Source organism: Aethalodelphis obliquidens, unplaced genomic scaffold, assembly GCF_003676395.1.
Source record: "Aethalodelphis obliquidens isolate GAN/ISIS:26980383/991018 unplaced genomic scaffold, ASM367639v1 scaffold66, whole genome shotgun sequence".
NCBI classification, from domain to species: Eukaryota; Metazoa; Chordata; class Mammalia; order Artiodactyla; family Delphinidae; genus Aethalodelphis; species Aethalodelphis obliquidens.
The window spans coordinates 1,252,822-1,280,754 of NW_020838010.1; the positions used below are offsets into that span (position 1 = coordinate 1,252,822).

General features: G+C 40.4%; 1 protein-coding gene across 9 annotated transcripts in view; it reads left to right on the forward strand.

Annotated features, from left to right (window-relative positions):
* Positions 1–27,869, forward strand: part of MID2 (midline 2) — a 108,949-nt gene extending 81,080 nt beyond the window's left edge. For 7 of the 9 annotated variants that reach the window (XM_027089568.1, XM_027089567.1, XM_027089564.1 and 4 more), the window contains 7 exons: positions 1,394–1,501; positions 2,882–3,030; positions 12,028–12,155; positions 13,257–13,490; positions 20,274–20,435; positions 22,102–22,309; positions 22,912–27,869. In XM_027089568.1, the coding sequence (XP_026945369.1) occupies positions 1,394–1,501; positions 2,882–3,030; positions 12,028–12,155; positions 13,257–13,490; positions 20,274–20,435; positions 22,102–22,309; positions 22,912–23,314 (1,392 nt within the window). In that variant the 3' untranslated portion in view covers positions 23,315–27,869. The remainder of the gene's footprint in view (positions 1–1,393; positions 1,502–2,881; positions 3,031–12,027; positions 12,156–13,256; positions 13,491–20,273; positions 20,436–22,101; positions 22,310–22,911) is intronic. The other 2 variants (XM_027089561.1, XM_027089560.1) reach the window with 2 other exon arrangements.
* The last annotated feature ends 64 nt before the right edge of the window (positions 27,870–27,933 follow it).

A 27,933-nucleotide genomic window follows, 5' to 3' on the forward strand; every position in this document is an offset into this window, starting at 1 on the left:
TATTTTATTTCAGTTAGGTAAGAAACAGAAAATTGGCCAGCAGGGACCTTAGAGGGTGAGAGAGGAGGCAGCAGGGTCCAGCGACAGGTATTTTGCTGGGCTTGGGAGTATGTAAAGGAGCCCTTTGAAGAGGGCTAGTAATTGGAAATGCAGCCCTACCTTGCTAATGAAGCACATCTGGCCACTTGAGTTTTGGTGCTCTCAAGTAACCCATTGTCTATTCCTCGGCTTTTTAGAGCTCTACTCGAGTGATCCTTGAATAGACTCTTGGAATGATTGTGCTTCCCTGTGTGACTGCTGCTGAAATGGAACTGAACCTTGTCCGCCCACCTCGCCAGCCAAGGGGTTTCCCTTGACACGTCTTGGTTTGAATACTGGTCTCACCACGTCCCAGCTGTGCAATCTTGAGCAAGTTGCTGAAATTCTCTTAGCCTCAGTTTTCACATCTGTGAAATGGAAATAAGAATAGCTCCTATATTATAAAGTGGTTCTGATAATTATATGAAATAATTTATCTATCAATATAAAGTAATTGACACATTAAATGCTTAAAAGAAGTAAGTTCCTTTCCCCTTCCTTTCCTTTTACACTTAGGCAGCCCAAAGATCCTCTGCCCTCATTTTAGCCCAGCTGGGGACTTCACATCATCTAATGTCAACAGTAATAGAGATGGGCAGAAGGACAAGTCAGTACATGGGAAGACAATGAAGAATGGTGGCTTTTTTTTCACCCCCTACCCTGACTTGGCAGTAAAGATATTTTGATATAGCCAGTATCCCCAAGTAGGAAAGGTATTCAGATACTGGACAGCCAAAGTGAGAAATATCTACTAAGACATGATGACAACTATGTGAAAATATATCTACACAATCATATATTTAATGTGAAGATATAGCTATGCATTCATATATTTTAAAATGGAAACATTTTCTATATTTTAGAAAGGAACAAGGAAAACTGAAAACACTTTTGTTAGGATGATACAAATATGTTGTTGTAATGGTATCTTAATATTCTTGTGCCTGTGGAGAGGGGTCCTCTTTCCCTGATGTACTTAAATCTCCTTACCCTCTTTCCAAAAGAACAGTAGGAGGACAGGGTGCTGGAGTAAAGGGAATTTCACAGTGGGAATAATATGCCCCCATCTCATCTGTCCTTCTGCCCAGCCTCCATTAACCATCATGATCTACCAGAGGCCGGAGAGCTTCCTATCTGTGGTGCTTCAATGCCCTTGCATCATTAATATCATCATCTCTACCCTTCTTCTAGGAGTGGATCTTATGAGGGAGGCATGGAAGAAGTTATACATGTTTAGCTATCAGTCCGAACCTTTGAGAGCCCGCAGTGGACAAAGGCAGAAATCACTGTGTAACACTCTGGACTTTCTTGGCAGGTGAATACTGCTATGCATGAGGCAAAACTTATGGAAGAATGTGACGAATTGGTAGAGATCATCCAGCAGAGGAAGCAAATGATTGCTGTCAAAATCAAAGAGACAAAGGTAAAGCACAGCAGTTCAGTGAGGCCAAGGCCGAGTTGACTTTACAAATGTCCAAGCTTCAAACCGATGGTTCCAGTTTGAACTTGGATCATGAAAGCAAGAAGAAATGAGGTTGTAGGGAGATGGGCAAAGAAGCAGCAATATTTTGGCCTAGTGCTATGAATTCAGTCAAAATGATGGCAGTTCTGGGGTGTTGGAAACGTTCTATATCATGACCTGGTTGGTAGTTACATGGGTGTGTGTATATGCAAAAAATCATGGAGTTGTACACTTCAGATTTGGGTGCTTTACTGTGTGTATGGTATAAGTCAATACAAAAAGAAAACAAAGTAATGGTAGAAATGTGGACCAGAATTACAGAAGGATCATGACTGCCATTGTAAGGACTTTGGGCTTAATCTGAAAGGCATTAGGAAATCATCCTAGTTTCTTAGGAAGGGAGAAGACTGATAGATACGGCAGAAATGTGCAGTGTAGATCAGAATGGGATGATACTGAAGTCAGGCAAGCATGTTATGAGGCTTATGGAATGATTCTTGGCATGAGTTGATGAAGGCCTAACCAGGGAAGTGGTAGCACAAATGGAAGGGAAGAGCGTAGCAGGCATTGCTAGCAAGGAAATGATGGGAATCATCGACTGATTAGATATAAAAGATGAAGGAGAGAGAGAGAAGACTTCCAGGCTTTTAGCATGGGAACTGAAGAATCGTGGTCAAGAAGCTCAGGTGTGAGCCTCTATGCAGCTCTATGGTTTTACGCTTGCTGGTCTGCTGGTCAGTATAGTGATTGTGAGCTCATGCTGTGTGTACAGTGTGAGAAGTTATGAGAGCCTGGAGTGATAGCCATTACTTTGTGCCGTGCTGGGTGGTTCCAACTAACACAGGAACTGAAGTGTCCGAGAACACAGATCTGTGAACACATAGGTATGCTTAAAGATGCTTAGAGAAATATATACATAGAAATGTAGATACTCATAAAGAAAAAGGAGGTGCTTTTTATTAAACATGTATGTGACAATAAAGTGTCAACAATGGTGATCTCCGGGTGGTAGGGTTTCTTTTTATTCTCTAAATTTTCTGTAATGACCACACATTGCTTTTATAATAAAAATAATTAATGTGATCAATAAAAAGAGGAGGTAGGTAACTTGGAGTACATGACTGTGTTGCAGGGTAAGTAAGCGGGCCGTAGGTGGTAGGAGGGGTTGACAAAACACACATGGTGGGTAGGGTGACAAGGTGAGTGCTTAGTACAGGGACCATGGGATGTTAATAGGTCTTATTTTTAGAATCACTGCAGCAGATCTCCTTCATGTTGTTTTATCATTTTTAATTAACCACTGGATGTGTTATCTTATTTTTCTTTTGCTAATTCTTTAAGGTTATGAAACTGAGAAAGTTGGCACAGCAGGTTGCTAATTGCCGCCAGTGTCTCGAACGCTCAACGGTCCTCATCAACCAAGCTGAGCATATCCTGAAAGAAAATGACCAGGCGCGGTTTCTCCAGTCTGCAAAAAATATTGCTGAGAGGTGAGTTCCTTATGTTCTTGCAGCAGTGCTTCCTCTTATGAAAAGGGGCCAGCTTAAAGTCACTTAATTCTGTTCAGGCGTGTATCAATACGTAGCCGCTACCACCTGAAGATTTTACCAGCTGGCTAGTTACTAAGCCTCAGTGTGGTACATTGCCCTGTGGATTTCTGGCACCCGTCTCTCTATCTCTGTAGCCTACTGGTTCTTCTAATGCACAGCCAACCATGTGCCCTAGTGATGCCATGGCTCTCTGCTGCCCACTCAGGGCTGGAGCTTTCTATGTTGGTGTTGGTGTAGGAGCAGAGAAACTTCTGGCCACATAGATAGGTGGATGCCCTTCTAGTCTAGACTATAGCACTAGACTCCCTAGATTTGAATCCTGCCTCTGACCCTAAACTAGTTGGTCGCTCTTAGGGAAGTCATATAACCTCTCTGAGCTTCATTCTCATTCTCTCATTTGCAAAATGGGAATGATAATAGTGTCTATCTCATAAAGTTTTTGTGAGGGTTAAATGAGTTAGTACTTATAAAGGCTCAGAATAATGCCCAACACAAAGTAAATGCTCAATACTATTATTATTGGAGAGCAGAAATTGGGGATGAGAGGAGATTGTTACTTCTTGCAGTATAACTATTAGCAACATTTGACTATTTAATTAGGTACAAGTATTATGTTAATATAAATAACTTTCAAATGTTTAAGAAGAGTAAATTAGAGGCGAAGAAATGAAAATTCTTTCAAGAAGTTTGCTATGAAGAGAAGGAGAGAGATGTGGCAGTAGCTAGAATGACTATGCGGTAGAGGAAAGTTGTGGGTATTATTTTTTTAGATAGGAGAGATGTGAGTGAGTTTAAAAGTGGATGTAGGTCAGACTTCCCTGATGGTGTAGTGATTAAGAATCTGCCTGCCAATGCAGGGGACAAGGGTTCGATCCCTAGTCCCGGGAAGATCCCACAAGCTGCGGAGCAACTAAGCCCACGCGCCACAACTACTGAGCTTGTGCGCCACAGCTACTGAAGACCTCACGCCTAGAGCCAGTGCTCCACAACAAGAGAAGCCACTGCAATGAGAAGCCTGCGCACTGCAACGAAGAGTAGTCCCTGCACACCACAACTAGAGAAAGCCTGCGCAGCAACGGAGACCCAGCACAGGCAAAAATAAATTAATTAATTAAAAAAAAGTGGATACAGGTCAGCTAGAGATGGGGCAAAACTGAAGCTATGGAGAAAAGAAGGTATGTGGCCAAAGCACAAATGAAGGGACATCTCTTCCATTTAACCAGAAGGAAGACGGAAGTAATGGATGTGGATGTCAGTATGCCCAGCAGTTCGGTATGAGAAATTGAGGAATTTATCGTTTCATACCTACCCCTCTCTTTGTAAAATAGGAGGCAAAGTCATTTGCTGAGCATGAGCAGGAAGGTAGCAGGGTTCTCTAGCTTTTTGAACATATGGAATACAGTTATAATAATTGCTTTAATGTCTAATTCTAATATCTGGGTCAGTTTCAACTAGTTGCTTTTTTCTCCTTATTATGGGCTTTATTTTCTTGCTTCTTTGCATGTCTGGTTATATTCTTATTGGATGTCAGACAATGTGAATTTTATCTTATTGGGCACTATATATTTTTGTATTCCTATAAATATTCCTAAACTTTGTTCTGGGACACGGTTAAGTTACTTGAAAATAGCTTGTTCCTTTCAGGTCTTGCTTTTAAGATTTGTTAGATGTGATCAAAGCAGTGTTTAGTCCAGGGGAAATTTTTCCCCACTACTGAGGCAAGACCCTTCTGAGTACGCTACCAGGTCCCCCATGAATCATGAGATTTTCTGGTCTGGCTGGTGGGAACATACACTATTCCTGGCCCTGTGTGAGCATTAGGGTTTGTTCCCTCTAATCTTTTTGGGTGACTCTTTCTCTAGCATTGGGCAGTTTCCTTATATGCATGTGTTAATCAGTATTTTATTGAATACTAGAGGCAAACCCTCTGAAGGTCCCAGAATTCTCTCTGTGCAGCTTTCTCCTCTCTAGTACTCTGCCCTGTGAACTCCAACCAACTTAGTCTCCTTGGATTCACAGCTCTGTGTTCTTAATTAGGGACTCCATGGGGCTCCACCTGATTCCCCCTTCATGTACCATTTTATTCCCTTAATTTTTGCTGGAACGAATTTTCCCACAGCTTCCTAAGAAAGAGTACAAGGTAAATAAAATTTTGAGAATTTTTTGTTTAAATAATATTTTAAATTTATTTTCTAATTTGATAGGTCGGAAATAAATTTTCCTTATAATTTTGAAGGCATGGCTCTATTGTCTCCTAACTTCCACTGCTATTTTGATTCCTGATCTTTTGAATGTGACCTATATTTTAAAATCTGAAGCTTTGAAGGTCTTATCTTTAATCTACTTTTTTCTGAAATTTCACCAAGATATGCCTTGGTGTGGGTCTTTTATTATTCATTTTTGTTGGGCACTAAGTCAGTCTTTCCAATCTAAAGACTACTGACTTTTAGTTCTGGGAAACTGTCTTTTATTTGCTAAGGACTTCCTGCCCTTCTCTCTTCTCTCTTTCTGGGACTCTAATTAGCCAGATTTTGGACACCCTTGATTTTCCCTCTAATTTTAAAAAATCTTTTATCTCCCACTTTCCATGACTTTATCTTCTTGATCTAAGATGTTTCCTTAATTTTTCATCCAATCCTTCTATTAAAATTTTAATTTAAGTATTTATATTTTTATTTATAAGAGCTCTTTCTTGATCTTTGCTTCTTTTTTAGCACTCCGTCCTTGCTTTATGAATACAAACTATTTATCTTCCTGATGATATTAAGGATCACTAAAAAAGTTTTCTTCTAAACTGCATTGTGTTGGTTTCCTCCACGTTCCTTTTCTCTGTTAGTTTCTGTCTTTCCCTAAATGTTTGGGGAGCTTTTCACTGCCTGTTTGAATTTAAGACTAAAAGGTGACTGGAAGATCTGAGGGGGTGGGAACAGTTTGTTGCTTGGTGAACTTTGCTATAGGATTATAAGGCGGAATGCTAGATTTTTAAAAAATTTATTTATTTTTATTTTTGACTGCGTTGGGTCTTCGTTGCTGCGCGCGGGCTTTCTCTAGTTGAGGCGAGCGGGGGCTACTCTTCGTTGCGGTGCCTGTGTTTCTCATTGCGGTGGCTTCTCTTGTTGCAGAGCACGGGCTCTAGGCGCGCGGGCTTCAGTAACTGTGGCACGCAGGCTCAGTAGTTGTGGCTCACGGGCTCTAGAGCGCAGGCTCAGTAGTTGTGGCCATGGGCTTAGTTGCTCTGCGGCATGTGGGATCTTCCTGGACCAGAGATGGAACCCGTGTCCCCTGCATTGGCTGGAGGATTCTCAACCACTGCACCACCAGGGAAGTCCGGAATGCCAGATTTTTATTGAGTGGACCCATCTGTAGGTGTTTTCTCTTGGGTCAGTTACCCGTGGAAGGAATCCACCAATCTCCTGCTTCTGGAGGGGGATGAAGGGTACAAGTCTGGCTGCCATTATTCTAGGAGCCAAGCAGGGAAAGGGTTTTAAGACTGCTTTTAGTATGGCGTCAAGATGAGAGAGGGGTGGTCTGTGGTTGAGTGGATCTGGTGGTCTTGCTGTTCCTCATGCAAACTTTCAACTGTCTGTGGCAATAAATCAGCTTCATGTTTTTGGCTTCCCAATTCAGCTTTCTCTGCTCTGTTGTTGGTTACCACTCATCCATCCCTTTCTAATTTCCAGACATTTGTTGACAATATCTTACTTGCATCTCTTTTTCCATTCTCTTTGTCTTTGTGGGTTTATGATTTTTTTTTCTTTGTCATTTCAGTGGGATTTCATGAGAGCAGAGATAAAACATATATTTAAACCACTGTATGTAATCATGTCCACTCACTCTTCAACTCTCTGAAATGTCTTGTGCCACTACCACACTATTGAAAGTATTCTTTCCAAGATCACCAAATGAATACCTTGGTGCTAAATTGTAATCGACATTCCTTTGTTTTATCTTACTGTTTCATCTTACTTGGTCTCTCAGTAGCATTTGTCCCTACTGACCATTGTTACTTGAAATTTCTCTGCCCTTAACTTGAGAAAGCTCCTGGTTTTCTTCCTGCCTGTCTGGTTTCATTTGCCTTTGTGAGCAACTATTCCTTGACCTATTCCTTTATGCTGTTGTTCTTTGTGATTCTGTCTTAAGCTATTCTCCTTTCACAGTACACATTCTCCCTCTTGCAGACTTGTATCACCTAGGGCTTCGGTTACCATCTAGCTGTCGATGATTCCCAACTCTGTATATCTAAATCTTCTTTTCATGGGCTCATGTATAGCCTATGTGGTAGGAAGAATAGATGGCTAACTATGTGGTATGGCTTGAGAATCATCTATGCAACCTAAATATCTTTCTCCCTGGTCTCTCATAGGGTCTGAAATTCTTTCCCACAATTATTCATTGTAATGTATTAAGAACCAAGACTTCAGTTAAAATGAAATTTTAACTGGGAGAGTTATTCCTTCCCCCTTACAAATGGCACTTATTATATATTATCCCTAATAGAGATCAGAGCCTTGAGAGATAGCTAATGTTGTGTTTTGCTTAAATACAGAAACACAGACACACACACAGACACAAACACTTACGTATATGTCAATGTCATCTTTATCTCATCCTTAACCTTCCAGCCACTGTTAACATTTGGGAGTGTGTGTGTGTGTGTGTGTGTGTGTGTGTGTATATACCTCACAAACATAAGGTCATGTCGTATATACTGCATTTTACCCTATGTTTGAAACGTAACATATCACGAACTTTCCCCTGGCATTGGATATTTTTTTATAACCTGATTTCCAGTGACCTTATAGTGTTTCATCTTTTGATGTATGACACATTACTTAGCTCAGTCCCCATTGTTAGACAACTAGGTTACATACAGTGTGTTGAGTGCTCTTATAGTTGTTATCTTTGCGTATGTCTTAGTTACTTCTTTAGTAAAAAATTTATGAAGTACTTAGTGAACGGGACGTCTTGTTTGCAAGTGGGAACCTCTGTGTAGCGTGTGATGAAAAAACATATTTTAAAATGGCTGATGTTGAGAAGGGCAAGAATATTTTTTAAAAGGTCAACCCAAGGGCTTCCCTGGTGGCGCAGTGGTTGAGAGTCCGCCTGCCGATGCAGGGGACACGGGTTCATGCCCCGGTCTGGGAAGATCCCACATGTCGCGGAGCGGCTAGGCCCGTGAGCCATGGCCGCTGAGCCTGCGTGTCCGGGGCCTGTGCTCTGCAACGGGAGAGGCCACAACAGTGAGAGGCCTGAGTACCGAAAAAAAAAAAAAAAGCTACTAGTGAGTAATATTTGGCCACTGCCTTATTTTCTACAAAACAGAAATAGCTCATGACTTTTTTATGTGTACCATATTTAAATTGATCTCATACACCAGAATTCAGATCATGAATGGCTGATAGGATATTTCTGTTGGATAGTCATGACTTAAATAAGATTGGCTTGTGGATAAATGAGTATGACCAGCTTTATGAATTTTGATAGTAATTCCAGTTCAGCAAGTACCATCACTATTTTCCCCTTCTATAGATATGATTGGGGGACTTCCCTGGTGGCACAGTGGTTAAGAATCCACCTGCCAATGCAGGGGACAAGGGTTCGATCCCTGGTCCGGGAAGATCCCACATGCCGCGGAGCAACTAAGCCCATGCGCCACAACTACTGAGCCTGCACTGTAGAGCCCGTGAGCCACAACTACTGAAGCCCACGTGCCTAGAGCCCGTGCTCCGCAACAAGGGAAGCCACCACAATGAGAAGCCTGCGCAGTGAAATGAAGAGTAGACCCCGCTCACCACAACTAGAGAGAAAGCCCTCGTACAGCAACGAAGACCCAACGCAAAAATAAATAAATTTATTTTAAAAAAGATATGATTGGACTTGATTAATAATGTTCAACTTTGCACAGAGGTGGTGAATGCCATCTCAAAACCTATAGGAGACTGTGTTTATATTTAGGTTTATATAACTGGTGGTATTAATATATTTAAATACTGAGAAGATCCCTTCACTGTCTCATTGAACAGAGTAAGGCTCACCTGTGCTTCAGGGTGTGTTCATTAGCCTGTTAAGGCCAGGACTAACAATAAGCTGGCAATGTCCACTTTCTCTTTTTGGTCTTAACTGTGCCAATTTAATCAAAATTCTCTGTATCTAAAATGTTGCCTTTTACTTAATGAAAGGCATTTTAGTCTGGTTTAGGTATAATGCCAAATAAAGAGTATTTAATACTTCTCACATTTTTTTAAAATAAATTTATTTATTTATTTTTGGCTGTGTTGTGTCTTCGTTTCTGTGCGAGGGCTTTCTCCAATTGCGGCGAGTGGGGGCCACTCTTCATGACGGTGCGCGGGCCTCTCACTGTCGCGGCCTCTCTTGTTGAAGAGCACAGGCTCCAGATGCGTAGGCTCAGTAGTTGTGGCTCACGGGCCTAGTTGCTCCGCGGCATGTGGGATCTTCCCAGACCAGGGCTCGAACCCATGTCCCCTGCATCGGCAGGCAGATTCTCAACCACTGCACCACCAGGGAAGCCCACTTCTCACATTTTTATAGATAATCTATAAGGTCGGATGTTTTTAAAATTCAGCATGACAAGATACAGTAGCAAATTTTGCTGGGGAATTCTTCACTAAGTCAGACCAAGTTATAATTCAGGATTGTCTTTTAAACAGCTATCCAAAAACACATACAACTGTAGAACTACCGTATATGTGTGATTGGTAATGGTGCTTTTGCCAACTCATTAGAAGGATTAGAATAGAGGAGATATACCATCAGCACAAATTTTGTACATTATGTGATCATAAGCCTTAAGAATTAAAACCAAAATCACAGATCAAAAACATTTTATGAAGTAGAACTGTGATGTCAGAGAATATTTACATTTTGAGCTATTTTGATATGTAATGCTAAATTTGGCCTCCAAAATTTGAATCATTTTCAGTCCTAATAAAAACATGTAGGCATTATTTAATATAGACATAAAAAGCTGCTATGATGTCGTTATAATCATAAACGCTATCTCATTTTAATTTACATTTCTTTGATTTTTCCTGTAGTTGGGCTTTTTAATATATTTGTTGGCTATTTTCATGGTTGTGAATTAACTTTCTGTTTTATTTGTCTGCACTTCTCCTGTCACCACTTTACTTTCTGCTCATTCCCAGACACCTTAAAATCTGATCCGCCTCTAGTTTTGACCCCTTCCAGTCCATCCACTGCAGCTGGAGTATTGTTCTTATTTTTTAAATTTATTTTAAAAAATATTTTTTATTTTTTGGCTGCCTTGGGTCTTCGTTGCTGTGCGCAGGCTTTCTCTAGTTGCGGCGAGCGGGGGCTACTCTTCGTTGTGGTGCACGGGCTTCTCATTGCGGTGGCTTCTTTTGTTGTGGAGCATGGGCTCTAGGCGCGTGGGCTTCCGTAGTCGTGGCACACGGGCCCAGTAGTTGTGGCGCACGGGCTTAGTTGCTCTGAGGCGTGTGGGATCTTCCTGGACCAGGGCTCGAACCTGTGTCCCCTGCGTTGGCAGGCGGATTCTTAACCACTGCGCTACCAGGGAAGCCCTGGAGTGTTGTCCTTGAAACATAAATTTGAGCACATCACTCCTTTGCCTCAAAAGCTTCAGTGGCTCTCATTGTATTAGTCTTTCATTTATTTATCCTGACCTGAATTTTATTCCTGAAACATCGCAATTTCCAGAAACAGCCAAAAGCTATTGTAGGTAGATGTGTAACAGGGTATCCATGCATAAGGATATGTATTTGTTTAACTCCTCATCCCCTTACAACTAGTTCACCATACAAGTTTCCTCTCTGCTCTTCCTGCATTCAATGCCTCTTCTCTCCACTCTAACATGCATATTGTTGCCAAGTTAATGTTTCTTTCCATCCTGTTATTTGCATGCTCAAGGATCTTCATTGGCTCCGATTCAGGTCTGGCACAGGACCTAAACATGCATAGTTTGATCAAAGCTCAGAGATAAATCTGATGTGGAACAATGGTTTAGAATTGCTGAAGTATGTAAAAATATACCTTATTTTTTTAAAAAACAGGAACTGTCTACATGGTTAAGGGTATAAAGTTTAGAATCCAATGAACATGGGTTCAGTTATATATTTTTTTCTGATCCTTGTGTGACCTTGAGCAAGTTCCTTAACCTTTCTATGTCTCACTTACAAAATGGAAATAAACTTTGCTACGCAGGGCGATAGTAAGGAGTAACTTACTGTATGTAGAGTGCATGCATGGTGTCTTACATGTACTAAATGCTCAATAAGGTTAGCATTTGTGTTGTTGTTAGTCATTCAGTTATTCATTCAACAATTATTTATTCATTATGTGTCCAACACTGTGTTAGGGACCATGGAAGATTATAAGAGGTACAAAATATGGATCCTCCTCTTGAGACTCTTAGAATTAGTTGGGGAGATAAAACTAGCATAGCATTATACAATTAGAGAATAATAAAATTAAATGTAAATGTTGTCAAAGGTCAAACAAAGTACAGGATTTAAGGGAAGGTTTTAACCAAGCCCCAGCATGCTGTCTTGTTGATTAGCATTAAAAAAATAGAGGGGGAGAAAAAATTCTCTCAAACTGCTCTTACCAAGCCTTCAGAGGTCTAGTTTTGAAGCTGCCTGCCAGATGGAAAATGATGCAGAGGGGAAAGAATCCTGTATTTACTTCTCCTAATTAAGACAGGATGGGGGAGTGTGTTTGAGGGGTGAACATATGTGAATAAATATGGTATAACCCTTAATTGGTTCCTGATGATTAAAATTTAAATGGTTTCCATTGGAAAAGCACAGATATGATATTTTTCACTAAATGAATCAAGCTCTAGCAGTCATTTATTTTCACCTTGTTTAACCAGAAATCAAACATTGGATAAAGGTTGCAAACCTATTTTGATGTATATTGATGTACTTTTCTCTCTTCCAGGGTCGCTATGGCAACTGCATCTTCTCAAGTTCTGATTCCAGACATCAATTTTAATGATGCCTTTGAAAACTTTGCTTTAGATTTTTCCAGAGAAAAGAAACTGCTGGAGGGGCTAGATTATTTAACAGGTGTGAAAATACTGTGCTTTCCTTTCCATTTTAGTTCTTTTCTTTTGGTGTGCTTTGACTTTAAAATAATCTGTAAAGGGCAATATTGATCATGAAAATGCTATTATAATCTTTAAAATGATACATGTATCTTTTTACATAGAATATATTTTAGTTCATGTAACAGAAAAGAGAAATGAGTTGTCAGTGTCTCCGGGGACAGAATGGGTATACATACCATCCTTACTTAAAGGTAAAAAACAAGAAGTTGCTGATGGTTTTCTCCTTATGAGCCTGTCAGTAATATAATGTCACTTGTTATAAGGGGTAGAACTCGGGTGGTAATTAAAGAATATTAGAGAATGTCTCACATGGATATAGGTACCACCCAAATGATTTTAAGGAAATTTAGGGATTAGCAGATTAGGAAGAAAAATATCTGAGTTGCAGAGAATTTTAGAAGATGAGGGAGACAACCAGTCTGTTAAAAATACTGACTACCTTCAGGATTGTTGAATGATCATTCCATGAGAAAAATATACACACACAATAACTTTGTGTTTGTAGTTATCTTTGTTACTATGTTAAAATAGTTGTCATTTATTGAACATCTACTTTATACCAGACACTATATATTAATTTTATATCATGATCCTTACAACGAATCTGTGAGGTAATTATCATCCCCATTTTACAGATGAGGGAACTCATATTAATTTGCACAATTAACCCCTATTAATACTGCCAAAAATATATAATACAACTTACTTTGGAAAAAAAGAAATAGGTCAAAGGTCATGTAATAAGCAAACATGTGACCACTTTGCTCTAATATCTACATATGTGTTAGTGCAGGCAGAGTAGATGATGGGCAATCAATCATCTCAATAACTTAGGCTTAGATCTTTGCCTAAAATACCTTTACCATTGAAGCAAAAGTGGTTTGGGGGAACTTGAGTTTTCAGCACTTGGATTCAGGTTGTATGATACATGCAATCTAAAGCTTCTTATTAGAAAACCACCTTTCCATGAGATGTTGGGTTGGGCAGCAAGAATAACGATTGTAAAATTCCAGAACAGAGAGTATGCTTTCCTTACCTTCTTTTCCACCTTTCCTTACAGCCCCAAACCCACCATCTATCCGAGAGGAACTCTGTACTGCTTCCCATGACACCATTACAGTCCACTGGATCTCGGATGATGAGTTCAGCATCAGCTCCTATGAGCTTCAGTACACCATATTCACTGGCCAGGCTAACTTCATCAGTAAGTCATGGTGTAGTTGGGGCCTGTGGCCAGAGATAAGGAAATGTAAGGAAGCAGTAAGCTGCTCAAGATTGGCCGGGGCGCCACGAGGCAAGTGTTTGTAAGACATGTTAGGTTGTTTAGTATAGTGTTTTGTAGACAGTGCAAGCTCCCCCAGGGCATTGCAAAGACCTTACTGATGGGTGACAAGCAAGTTGTGTATTTCCTTGCTGGGCAGTCACTGGGGCCGCTCCCATTTGTTTATGTAATCCTTAGCTTTTCCTCAGTTAATCCATGTCACTCCACTCTCCCAAATCAGAACACAGCTCAGAATTCATTCCTGAGTAGCTAAGCCACCATCATTGCTGATTCTATGTGTGTGAACATCTCTCTCCTTGACTCTTCTTCCACTTCATTATCATGGTAAAATACATTACATTCAAAGACTACCACTTCCTTTACCACACCTATTTGTATCAGTGAATAAGTGAAGTGACAAGCCTCCTGCCTCTGTCACTCTTCCCTCTACCCCTTCTCCCTTTCCTCCAAGAATTACACCAAATATAAAATGGCCCATCAGTGGGCCATCAAATGAAAGACGTTCGCAAAGCAGTCATTTAGCCTACATGTTATGGTTTCACCTTCTGATGAATTGGAGCAAGACAAGGCAGTAGGATCTTAACTAGAGCTGCAAGTTCCCCTCAATGTGCTGGGGAAAATGGAAATGAAAGCAGAATTAAAAGTGGACTCAAGATTGGAACTGATTTGCACCCTAAGGTTGCATCTGCATAGCTGCAGATTAGTATTTTCTTTTTACTTTGTGTTTGTGCTTCTGTGTCTGACTTCACAGACCCGCATGAGAGGAGTTTTTCCAACGAAACCGTCCCAATAGGCTTCCTTTTCCCATCTTGTGACAATTTAGGACCACATGATGGGATGGGGAGGTGAGAGGACATTTGGGCTCAAACTCTAAAAAACACTTGCCTCGTGCAGCTCCATCCTAAGCCACTTGGCCCTGGTAGCTGCTTTCCTGGGTGTTGCTTCAGGTTGTGAAGTCGCAAAACGCTAAGGCCTCCCCAACATACTTGTTTGCAGTTGTCTTTCCTGCTTGGGAAAGTCTTAAAGCCAGTAACTGTGCTTCTCTTTCCTGATATGGGGAGAGCAGTGGTCTCCTGGGAGTTGAGAATAAGTCTAAGAAGTGACAAAGATCAAAAGGCTGTCACCTCTGTTTTCAAGGGTACATAGTCCTTTGTAAAGAAAAGCTTAGAGGATAATTCTTAATAGTGATAGGACCATAGCATCTTAGAATTGGAAGGGACCTCAGACGTCATCTTGTCAAATCTTCTTGCCTTCTGCCAGAAACCCTGTAGGTGATTGTCCTGTCTCTGCTCAAACATTTCCAGTGATGGGCAGCTGAATTCTAGCAAAACAGCCCATTCAATTGTTGTGCAGCTATAAATAATTGTTAGTGCTTCCTTATAAAAGGCCTAAGACTTCCTCCTAGTGAATAATAACAATTTGGATACGTATTATGCTTTTCCATTTACAAACACTCCCATATATGTTATGTCATTTGGTCCTCATAACTTCTCCCTTAGCCTTATGAAGTAGATGATAGTAATTCTATTTTATAGACGTAGAAACTGAGGCTCAAGTTAAATGAGTTGTCCAAGGTCACAGAGCTACAAACTGATGGAGTCATTATCTGAACCCAAGCCTGTCAGACTTCAAGGTTAATGCTCCTTGAATTAAACCAGCTACCAATTCTTCCTAGTCCACTGAGGATAGCTGTATTATTGCTCTTGTGTGTTAGCTGATGCCCCCTTGTCCTGTACCTTTTTTCCAGCAGCCATGTTGACTGTTGTGTTGACTGAGCATATAGTCAGCTGAAATCCCCAGGCATTCCAAATCCTATTCCTATATAATTGAATTTCTAAACTGAAATACAACATCTTGAATTTATTCCTATGACATTTTATCTGGTTAGTTCTGACTCCTTATTCCAGCCTACCAAAATTCCTTTGTATGTAGTTTCTGCCTTTCAATATATTTACTTTCCCTTCCAGCGTGCCTTCTATGTCTTCCTCCTTCGACCATTGATAGAAAAGTAGAATAGGACAGGAACAAAGGCAGAGCCCTGAAGCAAAATTTTGGATGGCAATGGGCAGATAAGTTGAAACTATTTTACTAGTAAAAAATATTCATGAAGATTCCAGTCCTACATGCTGGTCTGGCCTGCCACTGTTGACTGAACCCTGGTTGTGAGAGCTACTTTCCCTTGAGGTTTTCCTATATTTTCTCTTTTTTAAAACCACTTTATTGAGGTATAATTGACATACAAAAAGTTGTCCATCAACAGATGACATGGATAAAGAAATGGATAAAGAAAATGTGGTATATACATAAAATGGAATATTATTAAGCCTTTAAAAAGAAGGAAATCCTGCCACATGCAATAACATGGATGAACCTGGAGGGCATTATGCTAAGTGAAATAAACCAGACACAGAAGGACAAATACTACATGATACCACTTACATGAAGAATCTTAAAATAGTCAAACTCCACATTTTCTTTAACCAGAAATTTCTTCCTTGCTGGTTAGAATTTTGTTTGGAGAAGTACTTCTCCTTATTTTTTCAACTTTCCTCCTTTATTTTAAACTTTCTCCCCACTTTATGTAAGATTTGAAATTGTCACAAGCCAATAATGTTTCAGATGATGCTGTTAGCTGAATGAGAATTCCAACAGATGTTTAGATAATGGTCTTCCCCATTACTGTATATCTTTCCTCTGTTTCAGCTTTGCGTTTTGTATTATGAAAGCACTGGCTATAACCTCTCCCTGGCCAGGCAGTCTGTAACATACTGCCACAAAGATGTAACTTCTATTTCGCCTCATTTTCATTCTCATGCAAATGCTCTCCACACACATTTACACTCAGGTTCATGAATTTCCATATTGTGGTCTTTCCATTTTGAACACGGTTTATACTTCCATTACCATAATTCAATGATAAATCCCATCTCATTAAGTCTCAGTGATACCCAGAGGATCATATATTTACCTTTTTAAAATTTAGAAATGATTTCAAAATTACAGAAAACTTGCAAGACCAGCACAAAGAATGCCCATATACTCTTTACCCAGATTCACCTATTGTTAATGTTTTATCCCATTTCCTTTATCATTTGCTAACATTCTCTGTTTCTGTCCATTTTTTCTGAACCATTTGAGAGTAACTGGCATACATCATGGCCTTTCACCCCTAAATCCTTCAGTGTGTGTTTCCTAAGAATAAAGAAATTCTCTTATGTATCCACGGTACAGTTATCAACTTTAAGAGGTATGACGTTGATGCAGTACTTTTAACTAATCCACCATTCATATTCCAATCTTGACGGTTGACCCAATAATATACTTTATGACATATTAAGGACCCAATGTTGTCCTATATAGTCTAGGATCAGGCATTGGACTTAATTGTCATATTTCTAGCATCCTTTAATCTGGAACATTTTCTCAGCCTTTCTTTGTCTTTAATGACATTGATATATATATATATATTGTGTGTGTGTGTGTGTGTGTGTGGTATGCGGGCCTCTCACTGCTGCGGCCTCTCCCGTTGCGCAGTACAGGCTCCGGACGCGCAGGCTCAGCGACCATGGCTCACGGGCCCAGCCGCTCCGTGGCATGTGGGATCCTCCCGGACCGGGGCACGAACCCGTGTCCCCTGCATCGGCAGGCAGACTCTCAACTACTGCGCCACCAGGGAAGCCCATACATTGATATTTTTTAAAGTGCCCTTTTAATTTGTTTATTATGCTGTTCCTTATTTTGAGTTTGTCTGATGTTTCCTCACGATTATATTCAGATTACACATTTATGGCTGGAAGGCTACATAAGAGACGTGTTCTCCTTGGGACATCACAACTGGAGACACACGATGTGTACTTGCCCTTCATTGGTGATGCTCATTTTGATCACTTGATCAAAGGTGTTGCCTGATTTCTTCTTTGCATAGTTACTATTTTTCCTTTTGCAACTAATAAGCAATCTGTGCCATGATACTTTAAGACCATGAAAATATCCTGCTTCCTCATCAAACCCATCCCACCCCATCCCTGTTTTAGCATCAATCAATAATTCTCACCTGATCCAATCTTTACTCTGATGATGGCAAAATAATGATTTTCCAACTGAGCCTCCACTTCCACATTTACAGGTTGCCACTCTGCATTCTACTGTAAGCAAGAGACTCATCCTTCATTTGTTTATTTATTTTTTTTACTTCTCAGTATGGACTTATGAATTCTCTTTTTTCGATGGTTTATAATTCTTTACTGCCCTTATTTATTTTGGTGCTCAGATTGCCCAAATTTAGCCAGTGGGAGCCTTTTAAGCTGACTCCTGGGTCCTTATAGTCTTCCATCATTTTCTCCAGTGCTTCCTTACTTTTCAGCATAACAAAAGGTTGTACGCTCATTTTGACCATATCCTGCCCCAGCCCTGAAGTCAGCCATTTTTCCAAGGAACGCTGGTCCCTTTTAGTAGGAGAATGTTATTATAGACCAAAACCTGGGTACTAGAAGTACGCACATACACCCATGTACATATACATATTCACACATAATATATGTACACACATACTTAACATATGTGCAATATGTATGCACATACACATACAAATACATATTTTAGAAATCATGAGTTTATACCAATATCTCCAATTCCAGTCCATCCCCACAGGTTCTTTCTTACCTTCCCCCATTTCATATTTGTATGTTCCTACTTCCACAATGAGAAGCCTGGTCCCAGCAACATTGACACGGATACTCATTTGCTCAATAACACATCTGAAATAGTTTCAGAATGGCGTTGCCCATCCCGCTGCAAACACAAACAATAGTGAGGATTTGCTTACAGTTCTCCTCTTGCCCTTTGCTGTGATTGTTTACATTTGAAATGCAGGTGGCTTCATTTTTTTCAGTTTGCCTTCAGTTTTAGACCCCACTCTTCCCATTCATATTGACAGCATTTAAATTTTTTGAACTTGTAAAACAACCATGTTTCCAAAAGGGAAAACTATACAAAAAAGGTGTACTCAGAGAAGTGTCATTCTCTCCTGTATCCTTTTCATTTTCTTCCCCCACCTCCATCCCCTGTAGGCAACCAGCTTCATTATTTTCTGGTTTTTCCTTCTTGTTGCTATTATTGTTTTGTAAATCTAAGCAAATGTATGTATGTTTTCTTATTTGCCTTTCTTTCTCGCAAAAAAAAAAAAAGGTAGCATACTACATAAACTCTTTTGCAATTTTCTTTTTTAAATTAACAGTATATCTTGGAAATCACTCCGTTATCAGTTCATAGAGATCTTCCACCTTCTTTTTTATAGCTGCATAGTACTTCATTATGAAGTTAGTTTTGGTTTTGTATTGTTAGCAGTATATCTGGAAGATCATATATTTCCCTCTTAGTAGTAAAATTTAATGTGCAGTTTATGATTCATACTGTGCATTGATACACAGGCAGCCAAGCCCTCAAACATGTTTCCTTGCCCTTATCCTTGTGTCTTTTCATGCAAATCACTGAACATCGCCACCAATTATTCTTCTTTCTATAGCATATCTGTTTGCACCCCATTATGCTTCTTTTTTCTAGTTTTAATTTAGACTTCTTCTACTGCTCCCCAAATTAATTATAAAACCCTTCTGATCGTATCTCTTTCAAATCACTTATTATTATTTCCAGTTTTTAATCTCACTAAATCCTTTGCTAGAGCTGCATAGAAATGACTAAATTCACCACTCATTTTCCCTGCCCTTTCTTTTCTATCCTCTGGTAGAATTATGGTTAAAAAGTGGTAACCTGACTGAAAAGCAGATAACAGAAGAGATAAGTCTAAATTCACAGGCTAGAATGTTGATCCCTCTTTTACTAAAAGTTAGCCAAATACATGTTTTTAATTATGTACATTTTCTCTGTTTAAGTCAATGTTTATGGTCTAAAGAGTTTCAAAAGCAGAAACCTAGATCTCTGATCCCTTTCCCTACTTGGGAGGGAAGGAGATTCCAGACAACAATGTGTTCCTGGACCACCCACCCTCAAATGAGTATTGGAATCAGAACCAGGAAGGGGTAAAACTGGGTAGTGTCAAGTGAGGAGATGATATTCTGCTTTGACTGTTATGTCATCTCCTTGGCTTCTCTATGACACCTTGGAGCCCACCAAGATTGGAAGTAAGGGTGAGGATGGTGTGGGAGAGTTGAATCATAAGCCCTGAAAGCTTCGCTACCTTGCAGAGACTAAGGAACATTACTGTTTGCTCCGTGAATTGTGATGTGGTGGAGAGAACCCTGGACTAGGATTAAAGAGACCAGAGTTCTACTCTCAGCACCATCGCCAGCTATCTGTGGCCTTGGGCAAGTCACTTTTCTTCTCTCTGTCTTAGTTTCCTATTTGTAAAATGAGGGAAATATAGTGCCTAGTTGTCATTTTGGCTCTGAGATTCCATGTTACTGTGCTCTGCTCCACCCATTCGAGGTCAGACTCAGATCTCAGAGGATTGGACCTTTGGGGTAAAGACCTAGAGACTCCATAAAAGAGATGATTCTGTGATTTTGTATAGACGTTTTCCTGTATTATTTGGCAGCAAATCGGAGTAACCTAACTTTCACTAGTGGTTACATTCAGTTACCAGAAGCAAGGAGCCTGGCGTAAGCTTAGCTCTATGGGAGAAAAGAAGCAGAGGAGGTTCATCTCACTATGTCTTCCACGATTCAAAAGAAAACAAAATGAAATTCACTTTTGGGGGGGGCTTATGATGAATTTTCAGTGTGCTTCTCATCATCCTACCTCTATGACCTTAACATCCTTCCTTTCCCCACGTTACAGGCCTGTATAATTCCGTGGATAGCTGGATGATTGTGCCCAACATCAAACAGAACCATTACACAGTTCACGGACTTCAGAGTGGGACACGCTACATCTTCATTGTTAAAGCCATAAACCAAGCAGGCAGCCGGAACAGTGAGCCTACCCGACTCAAAACAAATAGTACGTTGTGGTGATTCCAAAAAGAGAGAGCAGTTTTGCCCTCAGTGCCAGCAAGTACACTTAGCCCGACACTGGCACCCACAGCAGTGTAAGAGGGCAGTGGCACTGGGTAGAGGAGCTGTACTTTTGGAGTCTGTGCTTTGGGCAGGGGGGTTGTTTGTGTCCTTGGGAGGTATGTGGACACAGAGATACACATAAAACAGCTGGTGGCTTGGGAGGATGTTAGTGAAGAGTTTTTCTCTGCACTCTGCCTCCATGCTTTGGGGACAATTGAGTAAAAGAGTTCTGTTTGTGATAATCTGGTAAAATCCTCCTGCTGAGAAGCCATACCTGCTAGGAATGCTTTTGACTAAAAGTGACAGAAAAATCCAACTAATTTAGCTTAACAAATAGTATTTTTTAGCAGCTTAAACAAATAGTGTTTTTCTCTCTCTTTCGCATAGCAAGAAGCTCGAAGTTTAGGCGGTTCAGGGATGGTGCAGCAGTTCTGTGATGTCGTAAGAGACCCAGACACCTTCTCCTTTTGTGTGTTGGCTTATTGCCACATGGTCACAACATGACCACTGCAACCTCTAGACGTCATATTTCCTTTCAAGATAGAAAGAAGGGGGAAAGTGTTGGTACACGTGATGGCTGTCCCTTTCATCAAGAAAGCAGACACTTTCCTAGAAGTTTCCTCCATCCTCTCTGACTTCTGCTTCCATCTTCTTAGTCAACCCTAGCAGCGAGGGAGGCTAGGAGCTTGAGTGTTTAGCTTTTCTGACCTCTATAGTAAAAGTGGGTAAGAGAGAAAAAGTAGGGGGTGGGTGTTACGTTCGCCAACAGTGTCTGCCAGACGCGTTGGTATTGCCATACCCAGCTGTTGGCTTCTAGTAACTAACTGGTTCTGTCTAGGACTGTAAGGAGTAATTTGTTGGGAATGATCCTGCACAACAAATATTTTTTCTAATTATTGATGATGCAAAAGTCACTCTAACAAAGTTACCTAATTATGTGTTATTTACATCCCAGTAGTTAGAGGGCAAACAATTTGTCCCGTAGTTGAGTTATTCTCAGGTTTATTTGTTCTGCCACCAAGCAGCAGTTATCTCGTCTATTCCCTCACTTTGTCTCACCTCAAATACTCCTTCCCCTAAAATCTACTCAAAGCCCAAACCACCCACTGAAATAAAGCAAAGTGCAAAACTTATTTGAGGACATGAGACCCTGAGAGCACCCCCCCTTCTTTTTGTTTTTTTGTTTTGCGGTACGCGGGCCTCTCACTGTTGTGGCCTCTCCCGTTGTGGAGCACAGGCTCCGGACACGTAGGCTCAGCGGCCATGGCTCACGGGCCCAGCCGCTCCGCGGCATGTGGGATCTTCCCAGACCGGGGCCATAACCCGTGTCCCCTGCATCGGCAGGCAGGCTCTCAACCACTGCGCCACCAGGGAAGCCCGAGAGCCCCCTTTTAACTTGATAGTCTGTGAAGGGGGCACAGCTTATTTTTATTTTATTGAAAACAGTGGCTTCTAGCCTGTTTCCTTAATATAATCCAAACACCAGTCAACTTTCACTGACTCAAGAATGATTATCTTGTCGAGGCTCCTCTGATAGTGATGGTCCTGGAGGACAAAGATAGAATTCTTAAATACTTCCTCATGCATTTTCTTTTTTCTACTTTTTTCAGGCCAACCCTTTAAACTGGATCCCAAAATGACTCACAAGAAGTTGAAGATCTCCAATGATGGACTGCAGATGGAGAAGGATGAAAGCTCTCTGAAGAAGAGCCATACCCCAGAGAGGTTTAGTGGCACAGGATGCTATGGGGCAGCAGGAAATATATTCATTGACAGTGGCTGCCACTACTGGGAGGTGGTCATGGGTTCCTCAACGTGGTAAGTGGATCCCACTTTTCTTTTCTCCTCTCTCCCCTGTTGTTAGGTCCCTGGGAGATTCAGTTCTATAGCACAAACGTAATACCAGTAAGTCAAGGTTAAAAGGCATGTGATGGAAACCACTGCTAGAAAAATTTGCGTTTTTAAAAAATAAAATTAGGGAAAATATACTGAGCTAGGAGTTGAAAATTACAGCACTCTAATTGCTAACTATTTTTAAGGCTCTAGTGATGGGCTTCCCTGGTGGCGCAGTGGTTGAGAGTCCGCCTGCCGATGCAGGGGACACGGGTTCGTACCCCGGTCCGGGAAGATCCCACATGCCGCGGAGCGGCTGGGCCCGTGAGCCATGGCCGCTGAGCCTGCGCGTCCGGAGCCTGTGCTCCGCAACGGGAGAGGCCACAACAGTGAGAGGCCCGCGTACCGCAAAAAGAAAAAAACAAAAAAACAAAAACAAACTCTAGTGCTGTCAGTATTATGGATCTAAATGTAAACTATTTAAAGAAGAAACATGTATTCTATTTCTTAGATATTCTGTATGGTGTCTAGCATAACTCAGATCATTAATAAATGTTTATTTCTTTCTCCTTTCTACTGTCTCACAGGTATGCAATTGGCATTGCCTACAAATCAGCTCCCAAGAATGAATGGATTGGCAAGAACGCCTCCTCATGGGTCTTCTCTCGATGCAATAGTAACTTCGTAGTCAGACATAACAACAAGGAAATGCTGGTGGATGTGCCACCACAGTTGAAGCGTCTGGGTGTCCTTCTGGATTATGACAACAACATGCTGTCTTTCTATGACCCAGCTAACTCTCTCCATCTTCATACTTTTGATGTGACCTTCATTCTTCCAGTTTGTCCAACATTCACAATCTGGAACAAATCCCTGATGATCCTGTCTGGCTTGCCTGCCCCAGATTTTATTGATTACCCCGAGCGGCAGGAATGCAACTGCAGGCCTCAAGAATCCCCTTATGTTTCTGGGATGAAAGCTTGCCATTAAGTTTCAAGAGAGCGTATAATTCACTGGCTCTCCAGTTCAGCAGTTCTTCCCCTCCTAAACCTCAGTTAGTGTCCAATATACAAGATACAAAAATAAAGTTCATTTGAAGCATCCAAAATAACTAGATATTATAGATTTAATTTTTGTGCATTAAAGCTTGTATTTGAATTAACGTATTGAGTTTCTCAGAACAAATTATCTGAGTAGTCTGGGTTCAAGCCATTGGAGAAGAAATTTGAAGAATGCTTCTCTTGTCATTGGAGAATTAAAATTAAAATTAAAATTCCCAGTGATTTAGGAGTATAAATGATATTGGAAGGAATTAGGGTCATTCTAGGTAAATAATGTAGAAAGATGCTCTGCACAAGGGGCTAGCCAGCTGGAGAGCAGGGGTGTGTCAGCCTTGCTAGTACTGGCCAATTAGGCCAAGTAGAATTTTAAAGTGTCAAATGATCCCATATTTTATGTAGCTTTTTATGAGAAAACCTACAATCAATGATTTATTATGAAGAAAACATGTCTGTGTATATATAATATATATATAAAATGAATAAATAATATATATTATATATTCATTTTATAATTATATATACATAATAAACTTTTTAATTTAGTCATTTGCGTGAGAAATATACTGGAAGGGAAAATAAATTATACCATCCATTTTTGTCCCCTAAAGGGAACATCAAAATCAGTCAACATTTCTCCCCCCCTCCATTCATCCCTCCCTTCCTCCCTCCCATCACACACACACATGCACATGCAATAATGACATAGATGGTGGGAAGAGCTCTAGGTTGGATCAGGAGAGATAGGGAGACAAGACTGCACAAGAGATGCTATTGCTGGATAGGAAATTGATCCAGGTAGATCTGTTATATGTAGCACAGTTTCATCGATGCTACCTAATGGAGGAGGTTTGTCCGAATTCTTGAAAATTCTGTCACAGAATATTTCAAAGAAGTACAGTTTTCTTACTCTCAAGTACATACAGTTACTAGAATTAGGCTTAAAAAAAGACTTGCATAATGGAGGTTCTTTAGGAACCTTCTTTATTTACTTACTCAGTAAGAATGGAGTGTTGTAGATGCAACAACTATTTGCATATAAATGTACTTATATTTTCAGATAAAACACTTCTGAAGTGCTTAAGAATGCCTGAGAATAGTTTGTTTTCTTAAACAGGTTAAATAATCATTCTTCCCGCAATCTTATTTACACTATTCATTTGCTTAGCCAACCCTTCATGGCAAATGCGGATGTAAGCTTCAACCCAGTCCTTAATCACTATCGTGGAAGGGAATCAAGCTTTATGGTCTGTGCTTCTGTCAGTTCCGCTGCTGGAATTGGGAGTGTCAGCACCAGAGCTTTCTCCTTTCAGGAACTGAGCCGGCTTTAAGGAGTCTACTAATTGGGAGTCGTGAAAATATTGTTGTTGAACAACGTGTTAGTTGTAACAAGTCCCCAGATCGGAGCCTTGAAACAATGCCAAAACTTCTCCCCCTCTTCCTTTCCACAGCCTTTGGTGGACGTTCATTCATTAATTCATTCAACCAACTATTAGATGCCAGGTACCACGCTGAAGCTGACCTATTGGTAATCCACAGCCCCTGCTGTCAAATGGCTTATTATTCTGTAGGAGAGACAAAGTATCTATACAGATCCCCTAAGGAACAGTTTCGTATTGTTTGTACACCTAACATGGAAAGCAAGACTGATGCAGCTACAGATGGCAGGCTCAAACTTACCCATCTAGTGGCAAAGTAAGGTTTTTTGGTTTTAAAAACCCTACGTACTTACTGCTAATCAGGAAATGAGCAACCTCGGTAAGATTCAGCAGTGCTGGGAAATAGCTTGCAGTGATGGAAAGCTCATCATAGCCTTCAGACTAAAATAATCTATTTCCTCTGCCATTTACTAGCTGTGTGACCCAGGGCAAGTACTTCACTTCTCTGAGCCGCTGTTTCCTCTTCTGTACAATAATACCTACCTCACAAGGCTGTTGCAAAGATGAAAAAAAGATAGCACATTGAAACTGCTTAGCACACACCCGGCATTTAGTTAAGTATGGCATTAGTATGGCATACTTAACTATTAAGCATGGCATTTAGTTAAGTATGCAACAAATATTAATCTCCTCCGCTCAGCCCCAGGCCCAGTACAGTGTAGCAGTGCTTTAAAATGGATGTCTTTCATTTCTAAGTTACTCTAAGTCTCTCCTCTAGAGCCTATCTCCAAATTCTTAAACAAAACAGATGATTTTAACCCCTTCATAAAATCTTTCACTGGCTCCCATAGCATTCAGTAGAAAGTCCCAGTTACTTACCCACTTTGGCTTTTCAAGTCCCTATTTGCTTTCCCAGCTTCATCTTTTGCCACCTTCCCCCTCACACTGATTACTCTAGCCAAACTTAACGATTTTCACAAGTTGTTCTCTGGGCCTGGAATAGAGACGTTAGTAACAATTTTGATGCCCAGAGTAAACAGTAGGAATTGTTCTTAAATTAAGGGAATAGTGTGAAAATGCTGTAAGTGCAGAACACTCCACCTTCACCCCAGTCCGATTTTCTTTACCTTGGCCTTGGGACTCCCATGCCATTCATTTTTGTGCCTTTTAGATTTTACCGACCTGAGACAAAGCTTCAGTTTCTCAACCCTACTTTTGACTCTAGCCTGGACTTGCTTTCCCCACCTCTACCCCACTAGACTAGATTAACTCCTGAACCCCTAGGCTGGATTATGTTCTCCAGCTCCCATGGCACCCTGAGCACTACCCCCTCTCAGCAATAATCACATTGTATAGCAGTGTTTTTCAAAGTGTGGTCCTCAGACCACCTGTTAGAATCATTTTTGGTGTTTGTTAAAACAATTGATTCCTAGACCTCACCCTCGATCTTAATTAAAACGTCTGGGCACATAAGTGGAATTTTACATTTTTAACAAGCTCCCCCAGGTAATTCTGATGCACACAAAGGTTTAACATATAAGAATCGTCTTCCCCACTAGACTGTGAATACCTTGAGGGCAAAGACTGTGTCTTTTGGTTTTGTTGTTGTATTTTCAACACCTGACACAGGGTGTGGAACAGAGAGTAGTTGCCTGGCTAATGTTAATTGCATGAATGTATGAGTGAACAAATGAATAATCAAAGTTTCCCTGTTGTACTCTGATATCCATATTGGTGTTTGTTGTTTTCTGGGCAGAAATGCTTGGCCTCTTCTCCATTTGGGCTGTATTGATATTATTTTGCAAATGTCCTAGGACTCATACATATAAATGAGTATTGTCTTCCTCAAAAGCTCTTTTGGAAGTTGACTTGGGGAATTGTCTGGAGCATGTGGCACCATTCTTTTCCATAACCTTTCAGTCTTTTCAAACTTTGAATGTGGATTTCAGTTTTGGTCATAGCCCAAAATCACTCAGAGCTAAGTCTACTGAATAAAGTAGGAAAATAAACTGGGTTTGGGGTAAGCAATGAAGTTTCTGAGCCGAATAATTAAAAGTGCTTTCCAAGAAAAAACATGGTGGCAAAGTATTCAGTGGGGGTGTGGTGAGTCCCAGATACTTCAGTAAACTTAAGACTTTCATAGAATACTGTCAATGCCAGGTACCTTAAGAGAAGTCATTGACTACCTCTAGCTAAACCCAGTTGGACAAAGGGAATAGGACCTGTATTTAACATCTTCAAGGAAGGAGACTCCATAAGTTTTCACTGTTGCTCTCCTCAGTCTGTTCTCGTGCAATCCTTTCTGCCAGCACATTATTCTTTCTGTCTGCAATTTATGCTTATTTTCACTTTTTATATCATCTTATTGAAGAAAGCACAAAAATAATCAACAATAAAGTTAAACATGTTTTGAGAATATGAAAGAAATTTTAATGCCACATTGGAGTTCTGGCTACTTGTAAGTAAGAGTAACTGCATCTGTATGTATTTTTATCATACAATTCCATTGTGTAAACTTTGGATGCAGTGAATTTCAAATTGCAGCAAAATCACTTCTGTGTTCTTTTCGGCTAAAATACGCTAGGTGAATTTTCTAAGCTTCCATGGTTTACATATTTATATATGACTACCTGGTTGGAGCAATCCACAGATGGACTTTTTGATAAGTGCAAATATTTGATACCCTTTCTTCTACAGAATGGAGAATGTGAGGCTGACAGATGAGAACTACTTCCACACTTACTTTAATTCCTGAAGCCAACTGCAGCCTCAGAGCCATTGGGCTGTACTTTGTGTATTACAGGTTGGCCAGGTTGACCGCCATTAGGTCAGGTGAAACTGCCTTTTACAGTCTGGTCTGCCAGCTTCAGACATATGCTATGTTGTTGTTCTCAGCTAGAATATTTATTAGACTATTATTGGACTATTTTTTATCAAATATTTTATCCCAGGCTTGTTTGTACTGGGAGCTCTGGACCAATAGTGTCTCTCCTAGTGACAGAAATCTGAGCATCTGTGGATTACACAGCCTCATCCCTCTAAAAAAAATATCCCAGCCCATTCAAAATGCTATATTATGAATTAAATAAATATATATGTATTCATGAGTTCTTGATTGTCTCTCACTGGAGTTTGAATTGGGGGAAGATTAAAAGGAAAAAGGTCATGGGTT